Raw genomic sequence first — 15,244 nt, 5'->3', positions numbered from 1 at the left:
TACTTTTATGTTGCTTTTTAAACATTTTCCTCCAAGTTCTCCATGATTTTATAATACTGAAAAGATATTCTTCAAAAATGTGTTTTATGTTTTAAGATGAATCTTATAGAGGTTTAAAATAACATACAGTGTTGTTACTGTTAGCAAAAAAACAAAAAACAACTAAAACTAATTTTAGATAATTGAAATAAAGAATTGTTAATGTTGAGAGAGAGCTGTTTTGTGCTGTATTTTATAATTAAAGTTTGATTTAAATGTCTGCCAGTTCCCACCTCCTTCTTTCCAACTTACAAACAGTGTCACAAAAATATAAATATTAGATAAAAAAAAAAAAAAATTCAAATAAAGCTAGAAATGCTGATCAGACAACTAACTACATATATACTATAATTCAGCGATATTTATATGGCAATTTTACTGTATTTCATCTTTATGTAAAATCACATATGTTTTATAATGAATTAATATTATTCAAGTGGTTCCTTGGAGTTCCAAGTTTTGAAAAATAATATATCAGGACGTCAAATTCACTGATTCATCATAAAAATCTTACTGTATACACAAGCACGTATCTAAAGGCACTCACAGCACAGAGTTAATTTAGAAGTAATTTTGAATCCAAATAAGATCTAAGTAACACACACACAGTGCAGGCAGGATGTTGAGCAGGTACTAAGATTAATACCTATATTTAATGCAGGGCAGATAATGTGTGTTTTGAGTGCATAAAGGCTAGACTTAAATAATCTATGTTGTATACAAAAGCAGATCTCTGCTGTGAAAGTTTATAAATAACAAACCCTGCTGGTTTTCAATCTTTATGCATATTCAAATAGTATATTTTATTGAACTACACCAGTTACATCTAAAAACTGTTGACATATATGAAACTGACTCTGTATGAAACAAGTATATGGGTTTTTCTTAGTATGCAAAGTCACCAGAACTCAAAGAGGGGCTGATCTTACCTGGCACACAGGTGCGGGCATCCTGCAGGAGTGTGTATCCAGGGTAGCAGGCGCACAGGTAGGATTCACGAACGTTGATGCAGGTGTGATCGCAGTGCGGTGCAAATCTCTGGCACTTGTCATCATGCTTCAAATCCTCCAGTGAATTTGCTGCAGGATCCACATCCCCAACCGACAATGCCTGCTTCGGAAACTGACTGCCTGATACTGAGGAAGGGAAGAGATAGTAAGATTAAAGTCATCAAACAGAGTTAGATATGACTGTATACCTCTTGCATATGACTCTATTTACTTTATTTACTGTACATTACTTGCCTACCAGTGAATCATCTGCTATGAATGGGTGCCGTCAGAATGACCCTTCAAGCAGCTGATAAAAACATCATAATCCACAAGCAATCCATGCAAATTCAGTCCAACAAAACATCTTGTGAAGTGAATAGCTGTGTGTTTGGATTACATGTGGACTATTATGAAGTTTTTCTCAGCTGTTTGAACTCATTCTGACGGCACCCACTCACTGCAGACAATCCACTGGTGAGCAAGCCATGTGATGCTACATTTCTCCAAATCTGTTTTGATGAAGAAACAAACTCATCTACGTTTTGGATGGCCTAAGGATGAGAACATTTTTATGAAATTATCTTCACTATTTCTTTAAACATTATCTGAAAAAAATGTTTTCTTTTTAAAAAAAAATGAATTAAATAAATAAGAAAATCTCCTCTGTTAGCTGATAACTGTACTTTATATATATATTGTGTATCCCTAAATGTCATTGGAAATGATTTTCAAAATGAGGATTTAATGAAAAACTAATTTAAAAATCTGATTTAAAAAACAAAATTAGAAATGCAAAGTTAATTTCACAGTATATCTGTATTAATGTTGGTTTCATGGGTATTAGAAAATGTTTGTTTTTTTTAAACAAAGATTTCAATTTAATCAAATAACATAACACAAATACATTACTTAACCGAACATTTTAAGGTAAAAAAATGTTTTACACATTTTATCAGGGTAATACAATTTGATGTGAACCTGAAATAACCTTCCCATGTCATAAAAAGGATAAATTGACTGTTATTTTGAGAGACTTACAGACTTTGACTCATAGAAAGCGTTTGATTTGAAGGGCCCTTTGAAGAAGTTATTTCTGAGCACTTCTGTCTGGAACAGCTGCTGTGATTGTCTCCCTTCGAAATGCCCTGAATAGTTATCATTTATGCCATCTGAAATGGCATGACAGTCATAAGGGGCTACAGGGGTCCTCTCTTTGATAATATTTCCAATCTTTTTTTCTTTTCTTTTTTCACATAATGGCTTTCACACTAACTTTTGGGAAAGTGATTTGCAGGATTTGCAAGTTTTTTCAAATATCAGGAATGTTTTACAACCAATGACCTTCATTCCTTATTCTATTTAAATTATTAACAATATATACAGTAAATATATATTTTTTCCCTCCAAAACAATCCAAGGATCATTTCATGACATCTTGAACTTAATATCCAAAATTCACTTTTTTGTTTGTTTTTAAATCAGTGATATATGTATCATGGTGTCTTACTATGCTGATCAGTCGATACTGTTTCTCAACTGAACTTTTATCAATAATACATTAATGTAAAGAAATCAGCTGAATTCAGATTTGAAATCCCTTTCTTGCATTCTTGGAGAACTGTGAAGTCGAGGAAACTCTGGACACTTGAAGGCGATAAGTCCCTAACTGTTGATACCTCCTAAGCTGTGTATGATTATATAATGTCATTACCCAGTTTTTTGTTTTTGTTTTTTTTTTCTCTTTCTTTTGGGGTGTGGATACTTTTATAGTTTGGCTGTTATAGGTTTTTGTAAACTGTTACAACTCAATAAATACATGTTTATAAAAAAATTATAATACATGAATATAATTTAATAATACATAATGAAAATTGAGTCTCTGATGAAGGATAAACCAGATGTCAACCAGCATGACACGCCAATAAAGAACTATTCGTACATAAAAAAATACATATTAAAGCCACACGCCAGTCAACATCTGTCATTTCACTGCTGCCAGCTGTTCCTGTCACGCCCTGTGTGTCCTCCATCTGCCAATCACGTCCTGTCAATCCCAAATCACCATATTCTACACAACAACTGACCCAGGCTTTCCAGCATTGCGCATCAATTTGGCAAAGTGTTCGACTGACTTGGAAATGAACTTCTGTCTAAACATAATAAACAGGCTCAGCTTCACCTTACACGGCATGCTGGTGTAAAGTAAATATTTCTCATAGTCATTAACTGAATGTAAATGCAATGGAGCGAGAAAGAGATTAAACATTTCCGCTATAATTAATCACGTTATACGGGTGTGAGGTGACAGGGGTCCTGAGAAACCAGCCCTTATAGAAATAATTACCTCTCAACTGTTTTTATATCGCTTAAACCTCTGATGCAACTGAAACGCCTGACGTAGTTAGCAACAGACTCATTAAAAAGAGAAAGAACAGACATCTCTGTGGGTACCGGAATGGAGGCATTTTCACTGAACCTATTTTAGTGTTCCATCATCTGTGTGTGCACCACGAAAAGGAAATAAGTCAGTCCTAATGTACTGACACGGCTACAGCAAATCTCACCTTGCCTCGGGATATCAGGTAGGCTGTTTAGGGGAAGCAAGGCACTGGGCCAAAGGAATGTGCCACTTGAGACATACCAAGAGGTAAAGTCTGGGTTTTATGTCTCATTCAAAGGAATAGTGACCTGGGTCTATTGATTGGGGCTTTGCTGATAACTTTGGAAGTGCTAGTTGCACAATGAGTGTCTGCCGTTACATTGATATGGCACTTTGGGTCTCAGGGTGATAGAATAAAAGCCAGGACAGTGTTGTGCAACTTTATTCAGCTGTAAGCCACAAACAGATTTAATGCATTAATTAAACTGAGGGAAATTTCCAAGCAATTTTCCACCACCTAATTTATTAGACCATGTTCACAAATGTTCCATAATATAAAATAATTTTATTGAGCAGAGTACTAAATTAAATAAACTTCACAGGCTGGTTATTTTAGATAAAAAGTATGAAAAACTATTACAACTTATATTACAAATTTGAATGCATTTTTTTTTCTATTGCCTTTTTATCAAACATGGATTATTTTTTATATAAATATATTTTATATTAGATGCCATGTAACAAGTTAAAAACATATTTAAAAAAATAATAAAAATACATATTTTACTTTGAAGTTAAATAAACCATGCACAGGCAGGTAATTAATGAATCTTGACTCTTTGTCTTCTGTGTCTGTGCTGATCTGGATTTCTGATGGATTTTCTCCAAATGTATTCCCATATATGTATACAATTTTTTTTTTCAAAATTTAAATAGATTTCACGTAATGAGATCAGGTTAAGATGAAATAATTGTTTTGCATTAGCTCATTTGAACAAATCTGAATTAAAAAAAAAAATGTAATTGATTTCTGAAGTGTACACAGTCTGTTTCTAAAGCTAATACCAGGTCTCATCACAGGGTAAACACATAGCACATTTCACAGGATGAATAGAAATCCAAAAAGATAACAATGTTTCCATGCAAATCCTGTTAAAAATTAGTGAAATTTGTCAGCTGAAACATTTGAGACAGAAGGAAAGTTTGCTGGCACGGGCGGAAAAGCAACAGCCTGCTTTGCCATTTGCCACTGATTCAGCCCAGCTTGCCAGCATCTTTGTGTGTTATTCTGAACGGTAACGTGACACCTGACCAATCAGCTCTGGGCATCTTTCTTTCCTCTGATTCATCAATGTCAACCTCTCGGTCAGCAGTGTGATGAACTTGAATGTGAAACTGAAGGCCAAGACACATCAAGGCCTCAGACGCTTCCAAATATGAGCCAGGCTTCAAAAAACAAACAAGCAAAATCATGACTGAGGCTCTGATGTTAATATGAAGACATAAATTCAAAACATTTAGAGATAACTGGGACATTGTGTTAAAAACTGCAGCTCAAAACCGAGACCTTCCAGGTCCTCGTGTGGTGTCACATCATATGGTGTGTCTCCATGACAACGCTTTCTTGGCATGACATCCTGTCTAGATCTGTTCGTCAAAATAAAATATGAACTCTCCCTCACCCCAGACCCCAGCCACTGGAATTCAGCCATATGCTACAGGATACACATTGCAAACCATGGGTACATTCTGCTGTAAAAACAAAACACCTGGTTGTGTAAAAGAAAAGTATTTCACCTTTCTTAGGAAGAGCGGTCGGTTTAGGCATCTGTTTCTTCTTGATCATAGGTGGAGCAAGTCCTTCCTCACCCTCCTCGCAGCACGTGAGGAAGACGTGTCCACATGGGTAGCTCAGGTGCTGATGTGCTTCACAACCTTTACCTTCCCTCCGAAAAACCAGACCCAGCGCACAGCAGTTACAGCAATCCTACAGAACACATATTCATTAAAAACTGCATTTTGTTTTATATAAATCCTCATTATTTGTGATGTAACTGTCGACCAACAAGTGATTTCCACACAAAAGTGAAAATTATGTGTGCCAATCATGGCCAATCAGAATTTTTTTTAGGGTTTAAGCTGAAAACGTTTGGGGTCAAGTAAGATTTCATTTTTTACAAACACATTTAATAACGTTAAAACTATGTAAAATCAGTTCCATAAAATGAGAACTTTTATTCAGCTATGACCTGTTAAACTGATTAAAAGTGACAGTAAAGACATCTATAGTGTTACATCTATTTCAAATTAATGCTGTTCGTTTGAACAGACATTTTTTCTTTTTTTTATTAATCTTCTGTTCTTTCTATAGTTTCTATAATCAATAAATGAATCACAGTTTCCACATAAATAGTCAGCAGAACAATTATCAACAATGATACTAAGAAATGTTTCTTGAACACCAAAAGAACATATCAGAATGATTTCTGATGGATGATGCGACACAAAATACTGGAGTTATGCCTTCACAGGAATAAATTACATTTTACAAATATAAATACTAATTTATAAATTACAAATTACATATCATGTAAAAAAAAGTTTATTAAAATAGAAAACAATGTACAAATTAATTTTAATAAATTTTTACAATATTTTTGTCTTTATTTTTTTATTTCAAAAAATAAATAAATGAAAAAATAAATGCTGCCTTGGTGAGCATAAGACAATTCTCTTTAAACAGCAAAAATATCTGTAAAAAAATCTTACTGTCCCCAAACTTTTAAATAGTTTTATTTATTATTGGTAGTGTAGTTATGGAATTTCACTGTAGGTGGTCAAATAGAAATAAAAAGACAAAATGTCATGCTGCTTGTTGTGTTCACAACTGGTTAAGACAGAAATGTTTAGTTTTTGGCCTGGACATGTAATATTCAGCCATTCACAAGACCAGATAGTATTTAGTAAATAATTCTGAGTTGCCAAAATAATGAATGTTTCCAAACACGTGGAATCCCACAGAGATTATACATCATTAGTATTTTTCTGTCATTATTTTGTGGTCTCTATGGACTTTAAAAACAGTTATTATTGTGTAGTCGGTTTGATGCCACCATTTAAGATCTTACCGCTAGGGAATCTTCTCCACAGAGTGGGCTGTTTCCCTCACAGGCATGTCCGGCCCTAGCTGCATTCATGCCAGCCTGACACCTGCTCTCTCTCAGAGCACCTGAACAACACTGCTTCTGGACCACACTTCAACAAAGCACGAAAAAAGAGTTTCAGCATAATTTAATACCTGATTCTTAAACAAAGGATGTCAACGCCTTTCCCATGTTTATAGTTATTTATTATGTTAATTCTTGTGCATCAAATCATCATAACAGAATGGTTTCTGAAGGGTTTAGTAATGACTGAACAGAGAAATTACTTTAAATTGTAATATTATTTTACAGTATTCTTGTTTTATTACTGTATTGTTGATATTTCTGTATTTTCTGCTTTGGTGAGCAATCCTCTAAAAAAAATGTTTAAATCTTACCAACCCCCAAACCCCCAAATTTGAAACAGTATTCTATTCTATTCTATTCTATTCTATTCTATTCTATTATATTATATTATATTATATTATATTAAAGACTAATAAACTTTCCCTTCTACTGCTTGACTGAATATCAAAAGAAGCTCACAAGCCACAACTGGTCCTGTAGCTTTAAACATTATAAAAGGGATAGTTCACCCAAAAATACAAATTCTGTCATCATTTACTGACCTTTAAGTTGTTCCAAAACCATATGGGTTTCTTTCTTCTGTTGAGCACAAAAGAAGATAATTTTTTTGATGAATGTTAGTAATCAAACAGTTGACGGTAACCATTGATTTGCATAATATGGAAGTCAGTGGCTACCGTCAACTGTCTAGTTACCATCGTTCTTCAATATATCTTCTTTTGTGCTCAAAAGGGGAAATAACCTCATACAGTTTTGGACCAAACGGTGGGTAAGTAAATGATGACAGAATTTGCATTTTTGGGTGAACTACGCCTTTAATTTTTGTGGTTGGTGGTTTTTGGGTCACCAACATATACTGCTGGTCAGAGGACATATAAAAAGGATTCTGTGATGTGTTGAGGAGCATTACCAAGGCATTGAAATAGTCAGCCAGCTTACCCACATACAGAGTTGAGGTCTTCTGTTTTTACAGGCATACGGTTGCAGTGCTGCTTCTCCTCTGCCCATTTCTGCCCGGCCACACAACAGCTCTGGATCTCCACCAGTCCTGGAGGTAAAATCACCAAGATGACACCAATGTTTTAGCTAACATAAACCAGCCAAAAGCATATAGATAGATTACAGTCAATGCTTTTCTGACAAGAAAAGGGCAGACAGGCAGACAAGAAACTCAGCAATGATAGAGCCCCAGAGGTGAGCCAGACATCGGATCCATAGAAGCAGCATACAAAATGTAATTTGCAGCCTTTGTATAGAGGGAAACAGAGAGACTGACTCAAAGAGTTGATGGGACACTGTCAAGGCATGTGCATCATCATTAGCACAAACTAACTCAGCCTTCAAATAATTTAGTTTAAAAAGCACCGATTTTGATAAGCCGGCTATTGAATGTGATTTCGAGGAGCACATCTGCCTGATCTTTTCAATAAATTGTTACAAAGAAACAAGAATTTAATAATGACTCATTTCAACACTTGACATTTTGAATTATTCATCCCTCAGTGTGAACGAAGGTCTGAATTAAATTACGTGTACAAAATCAGCTTGCTAGAGTGATGGATGGAAATCATATAAAAATATTTTTTTTTTTTTTTTTTTTACATGCTGTGAATCAGCTAAATGAATTTTATATGATTAAATCCCATTACTTCTACCAGTGCAGAGAGTATGGAAATGTAGAGGGGACTTGAAAACCCTGAATTACAAGTCAAGGGTTACTTCCCATCAGATCATAAGAGGGTAATAAAAAATGCCTGCTTAGGTGTCAGTCTTAAAGCCCTTTCATACCAAATGCTAATATTCAGTGCAAACATTTGGACCGGATAATACTTGAAATAGAAACAATGGATTCCCATGGAGTTATCCAGCCCAGGAGTGAACATTCAGCTGCAGAAGAAGGGGGACAGGGCTAGTTGTCACAAGGACTTTATTTTCTGAAATAAAAGCTATTTTATGAATTGCTTTGTATTTCATAATTATATATTTAATTGTAATGCATATAAGCGAGGGATTTTGTGTTCAGTAAAATATGTAGTATACAGTATATATATTTTTAATTCCTGGGCAAAACTGTGAAAATGTTGAATATCTTGAATATCCAAAAGAAAAGGCTCTCAAATAGTTATGTTTAAGGACCCAGATTTTAAAAATCATAAAAATATATCTATATATAATTATTAAGGTTTGAGCTCAGAAATGAGCCCCATTTTGGGTCCTCTGCCCTCCTGCTTTAAGGTATGTGTTTCCACAAAAACTGACTAACTAACTTTTCATTTAAATAAATACATCCTGAAAAATATTCACTGAGGGAAAAATTGTGACAACTAGCCCCAATCTCCCCTAAAACCAGACACATTCATAATCTTTGAATTTACATGGAGAAGATCTGATTGAATAATCGCTGGAGCAGTGACATGAGGCCCAGAGCACTCTGGGATTCCGGGAATGCTCGACAAGGGTCACTAGCTGCTGTTCCAGGTGACTTTTTGAACTTTGTGATTAACTACCATCTGTACTAAATATTTCAGAAACAATAGTGCCTCTAAGCTATTTATATCTAGTCAGTGGACAGACATACAAGAGATAAACAGAGTGGAAGGTCTGATTGACTTCCATAGAACGAACAACAAATACATACTAATTCAGCCACATGCACAATTTGTGCCTGCAGAACTCACAGGAAAAAAATGCTAGCAGAACTGAAACAGTAGTTATTCACAGTTCTTTACACCCCTTGTATGTATGTTTTTTTTTTTTTTTTGATTTTTGCTAATTTGATTGTGTTTGTAGCTGCCAATAAAATACTCTCACCTCTGATCTTCCATTTACAAAAAAGTTAGACAAGTAATCATCAACAAAAAAGGTCACCATATAAAGCCTAACGGCCCCGATATACTTTAAACGAAGTTTGTTTTCGTTCATCATTTGGGGGCAAAAATATGTTCAAAAAGGCTGAGCGACGTTATGTTTTCCAAAATTTCAACACCCCGCGCAGCTGTAGGCAGGTCGTAGATTAATGTAAAAATGTGTCGCGATGCTCGCATGTATCCCCTAAACACAACAGTGATGAAATTAGGAAGTGTAGGCAATGTAGGTGTGAGACGGGCACCAAATTTCTTTCTAGGAATGTAATGCTTTCTCTGTATCTTTAAAGTGTAATCGCGAGCGGTCGTACAGGTGTGGATATATTTGTGCCAGATCAGCTAATCGACAATCCAGTGTATTCATGTTGCTAGTGACTAGGCCGGAGATATATAGTTCTACTGCATGACCTTCGTTGAATAATAAACAAATCAGGAAAAAAGAAAAATCGCAGGTCAAAGAGGGTGGAGTTTCAGAACACACCCACCGATTGCGCAACCACCACGGACCAATGGAAGCTCAAAGGTTTTTAGGAGCCAAAACGAACTTTCCCAGAAACAAACTCAAAACTAACTTCATTTCTGCATGATTTTGTTCGCAATGTCATAATATCAGTTCGTTCCTCAATTTCATTTTAGGTATATCCGGGCATTAACTGTTTCCAAATTCCAAAAATATAAAATTGCTTAAATTTTCTTGTTGTTTGATTTCCATTTTTGTCGCATTGTGCCAGATCGCAAAGAAAAGGCATTGGACCAAAATCCTGCTTAAACATCACAACATTATTAGCAAAACCATAAAAAGAATGGAGAAGCACCATGTGTTCTTAGTTTTCTTTGAGTTTCCAGTGCAGTAAGTCCTGTGGCACTTTCACTTTCAATGTGGACAAAAGAAAAAAAAATGTGTGCACTGGAATCTAGTCATTTCATCAACATTTATTAGGACATTGTGTAATGCTTAAAAAGTGTTTCATGTTTGTCTTTAAATTCCTCTAAATACAGCAGAGGTAACACTCTTTAACAAAGAGTCTCCAGAGACAGAGTGATAAGAGGTAAAAACTGACTTCAAGACAAAACAACTCAAGTCTTAGAGCAATCAGCTAAAAAACAACTTCTCTGCTTTTCCTGATTAACTTTCACAACCATAAAAAGTGTGTGATGCTATTTTTTGAGCCTTGAATTGCACTGGGGTTTGTTTATTTGTACAAGGGTATATATGTTGTGTTCCTCTTTTTGCAATGTATGCCAACACCATAAAAGCAGGAGGGCTTAAAGGTATAGTACACCCAAAAATAAAAACTCAATCATCATTTACTCACCCACATGCTGTTCCGGATCCCATTGACATCCATTGTACTTTGTCTATACAATGGAGGTCAATAAAAACTTAAACTGTTTATTTACCAGCATTCTTAGAAATATATTATTTTGTGCTCAGAAGAATACAATCACTTGGTTTGACATGAGGGTGAGTAAACATGATGGTAAGTAAATGAAAACAGACTTAATTTATGGGCTGACTATCTCTTTAATTGGTGATTCATAACAGTCGAATATGTAGCACCAAATGAATGGTAAAATCAGTAAATGCACTTTTCAAAAATAAAAGTCTAATAAAACAATGCATGTGTCTCTCATTAATTCCAGACTTTTTTTGAATGAAGGCCTTTTGCAGTAAGATAAACAAAGTTAATGTTTAGACTTTGACTTCATTAAAACATCATTCTGAAGGATTTTCTTCAAATAGTTACTAAAAGACTGTATATTAAGAGGCTGATGATTCTCAGTATTGATCAAGTTGTTCTTGAAGTTTATCTGTAACAAATCCCACGGATAAGACGTGGTGATAAATGTTCACATGAAGGGGTGGGTGCTAAAACGAGAGCCGTTGCCATTGCTCATCATTAGATCATCATTAGGTCATCTGTAAAGCAGATGGTTACAATACAAAGCGCTCTTCAAAACAGGTCCTCTCTGAGCTCGACAGAATTCACCTTTTATTTTGCAGATGATCACAAAACATCTGCAGGATCAAAACAAGAGAGATTTGTGAAAGCCTTGAAACAATTTCGACTTTCATCATTTCAGTATTTTCCTTAAAAAGTCATTGATCAATCAACATCTTTAAAAAATATAGCAGTTCAGTTTGTAAATCAAGAAGAAAAATATATATTTAAAATTTTTAGAACAATTTAACTTTTTAGAAAAACAGCTTTCACTTTGTTATTATAATTTTTTCTATTCAAATAAATAATCAGTATATAACAGGAATATAATTCATAAATAAAAATTTGTATTTGTAAATGTGTAAAACCATCGTTCTAAAAAAAACAACAACAATCAATTAACAATTCCCAAAGGAACTCAAAACAAATTAGCTTAGGTTGACCTACAAATTGATGTCAAGGCTGAACAGATCTTTTGGGTCGCACAGATGCCATAATTAGCCAAAAACTGCAGATTCAGTCACCTTAATTATCTCACTTTTAATCTTCTCAAAAGTGTTCATGGCTCACTGGCATTCAACGACATATCTGTGATGACAAACTTGAGGTCATAAGTTAACCATATGCCCCTTTAACTAGTGACAGAATCACATTTTGACCTCAAAGTAACAATTGTCTGGGCAACCATGTGGAAGAGATCTTGACATTGGTTATTTACTCCCAGATAATAATGAGAAATCCATTGTTCATGGGAAGCCGTGGCCTAATGGTTAGACAGTCGGACTTGTAACCGAAAGGGAGGGATTGTAGGATGAGGGAGTGAATGTACAGCGCTCTCTCCCACCTTCAGTACTATGAATGAGGTGCCCTTGAGCAAAGCACTGAACCCCCAACTGCTCCCTGGGTGCTGCAGCAAAAAAAATGGCTTCCCACTGCTCCTTGTGTGTGTACACTGGTGTGTGTGTCACGTCACTCTTCATTCCCACAGAAAAAACAGATGTTAAACAACCAATGCATTCTGTTTTGATTTAAACTTTTATCAAATGTCACAAATCTTTCCTTCCCTGTTTGAATCCGGAAGTTCAATGTTAATGTCTGTCTATACATTAGTCAGAAACATCAACATTGTGCATGCATCATGATACAGTATATTCCATATACAAACAAAGACAGTACATCATCAGAAAGCCAGTGTTTTAAGGAAATTGACATTTTTCCTGTTGTTTGGACTGAGGAGGAAACTGAGGAACTAAACACTTCTAACTAGACCCAGACACAATCTGCTGACACTTTTCTGCATTGGTTTGGAGGGAACAATCGGTGGAGGTCTGTGAAATGAATGTAAATAGGGTAAAATTAGTTACATAAATATATTTGCCAATATACTCAATAAGCAAACCAACAGGGTACTGGAGATACATATAAAATCTCCAAGACGTCCTAAAATCTAAATTATGGCTTTCCAAAACCATCACTGCATACACTGGGACTTATGACAAAATTGTCACTTCACAGGGGACACAATTTAAAATCCGAGCACTCTGATTTCTGGCTGCATTTCAACACAGGGCCCCAAATGTACATTTTCCCATGTACTTCTAAATATGCAGCATACTCTGTTTTATAATAAACAATATCTATGAACTCAGCGTTTTGAATAAGTGCCTGAAGCTTTTCAATGTTAAGCGAGCATGCCGAGCTGCTCTCCGCTCATGACTGAAAATTGATTTCTTCTAAATTAGTAGACTTATTCTCACATTCTCACATGAATGTGGTCTTCATTTTTTTTGTTTTTCTATATCAAGTAAATGGAAACGCACTGCACAAATAGGTTTGAGAAAAAAGAACATAAAATGGCTTGCCTTGGAAATTAGACATGGACATAATGCAAAACCAATACCATGACATCTTCTGGATGTCCCTTTCTATTCCATCATTATAATAACTGACGCACTCGTAATGGCAAATGACGCTTCATACTTGATCTTATACCTCTGAGCTATATACACATTCCTTATTATTTTACTCTAGCCTGTGAAAAGCAAAAAAGTCACCTCTAAATTCCCCTATAAGCAAAAATAAATGTAAAACAAGTAAGCCTTGAGTAAACCTTGTTATTTGAGTAATTATAGAGCTCTTTGTTCATGTTAACTCTTATGTGTAAATAATAGGTGTAAACTCATGTATATAACAGCAATCAGCTCTATTAAATTCAACATCTCCTCCTCCCATCATTGATCTGTAGAAGTCATCCTTTGATAACTGTACTAAAAGCCTTTAGATGCATAATGCATTTCCTGGAACAATGAACTCCCGGGCTTTGTTGGTAAAACTCTAGATAAAAAGTCTCTTTGTTTAACAAGTCTAATCTCTTGCAGTGACCTGCATCTCCATCCAGTTCTCCATACTCCATCCAGTTGTTCTTGTCTGGTAATCTATCACTCTCAGGAACACGTCAACATGCTTTTGCATACAAAGGAACATCCAGGAAAGAGGCTGAGGCATAGCTGGCATGTGTCAGAGAATTGTGCATTTCTGCTAATGTGAAGGAGCACAAAGAGGATTTAGACTGGAGTCCTGCATTCCAGCACTTGCATTCCAGGTCAAGTCATTTCCTATTCTGCTAACCGATATCATTGTAACATCACTCAAATGGTTTCTGCACACTGCGCAGTAATAAACTGAATTATTAAAAGAATGAACAAAATTTGAGATATAAAACCCTTAAACAGAACTGCTAGTGTTGTATGTGATTTTTGCAATTGTAGGTGGTCAAAGTATTACGTCTATAATAATATTATCTAAATAAATATTATTTAATACATTTAAAATAACAACGTTTTTACCTATTTTATCATCCAATGAAAAAAAGTATATTACAATATTTTAAATCAATATTGTATAATAAATGTTATTTAAAATATAAATAGTTTAATCTATACTAAAAAATGATAGATGTATAATTTAAAATATTATAATTATTGTGTAATTTGTTATAATAAAATAACAAATAAATATCATAGATATTACTTAAAAATAAATAACATATATACTTTTTTTTTTTAAAGTAAGCATATACTAATAACAAGTAGAGAAAATCAGTTCTATAATAAGGCAGATCATCTCATTTACACAAGCAGTGTTATGACTCACCAGATGGAATTACATTACTGTCATCATCTGAATCTTTAACCAATAATTTCTTCATTTCCTGGGAATGATTACTGTATAAAGCAGTGCTCCGCCTGCCAGAAACGCAACATCCAATAAAATGATTAGATCTGGACAAATCAATAGCCTAAATAATGTCATAACTATGAAACCTCCACAAAAAACCTGCACTATACAATATTTACTAGTTTGGATACATTTCTGCAAAGACATTGCAATGTGTCCATAACTTCACCCAAAAAATGACATTATTTATTCCCCATTGTCACGATGAGCTGTGTACAAAAACACACAAAGATGAAGGTGAGAGTTCATGAGTCTGTAATAATCCACACAGGGTTAATTCAACAAAGAAACTGGCAATCCAACACAACAGATTTAGTCACTGTTATGCTTTTGCAGGACAGATTAGCTACTTGTAAAGGAATAGTGACACACAATATAAATCAGATCCCCCCCCATACACCTTTATTTTTTTCATTGAGTCAACTGCACTTACTAGCTGAGTAAGAGATCTATAGACTAGGGTCAGCCAGAATCTTAGTTCTTTTTATTGAGAGCCTTTTATGAGCTAACACAATTATACTGCATCATTATCTTGAGATGCTGAGAGTATAATGTCAGC

At 34.8% G+C, this 15,244-nt stretch overlaps 1 protein-coding gene across 1 annotated transcript in view; it reads right to left on the bottom strand.

Moving 5' to 3' along the window:
- LOC113095913 (fibulin-2-like) overlaps positions 1-15,244 on the bottom strand; it is a 47,925-nt gene that overhangs the window by 23,257 nt on the left and 9,424 nt on the right. Inside the window, exons 3-6 of the mRNA XM_026261245.1 lie at positions 7,581-7,689; positions 6,540-6,666; positions 5,209-5,398; positions 969-1,175 (exon numbers count right to left, since the gene is read on the bottom strand). Of these exons, the coding sequence (XP_026117030.1) occupies positions 969-1,175; positions 5,209-5,398; positions 6,540-6,666; positions 7,581-7,689 (633 nt within the window). The remainder of the gene's footprint in view (positions 1-968; positions 1,176-5,208; positions 5,399-6,539; positions 6,667-7,580; positions 7,690-15,244) is intronic.

The sequence above is a fragment of the Carassius auratus genome, unplaced genomic scaffold (genome assembly GCF_003368295.1).
Source record: "Carassius auratus strain Wakin unplaced genomic scaffold, ASM336829v1 scaf_tig00215808, whole genome shotgun sequence".
In the NCBI taxonomy this organism is placed as follows: domain Eukaryota; kingdom Metazoa; phylum Chordata; class Actinopteri; order Cypriniformes; family Cyprinidae; genus Carassius; species Carassius auratus.
The sequence above is the reverse complement of the archived record's forward strand: the minus strand, read 5'-3'. Positions and strand labels throughout refer to the sequence as shown.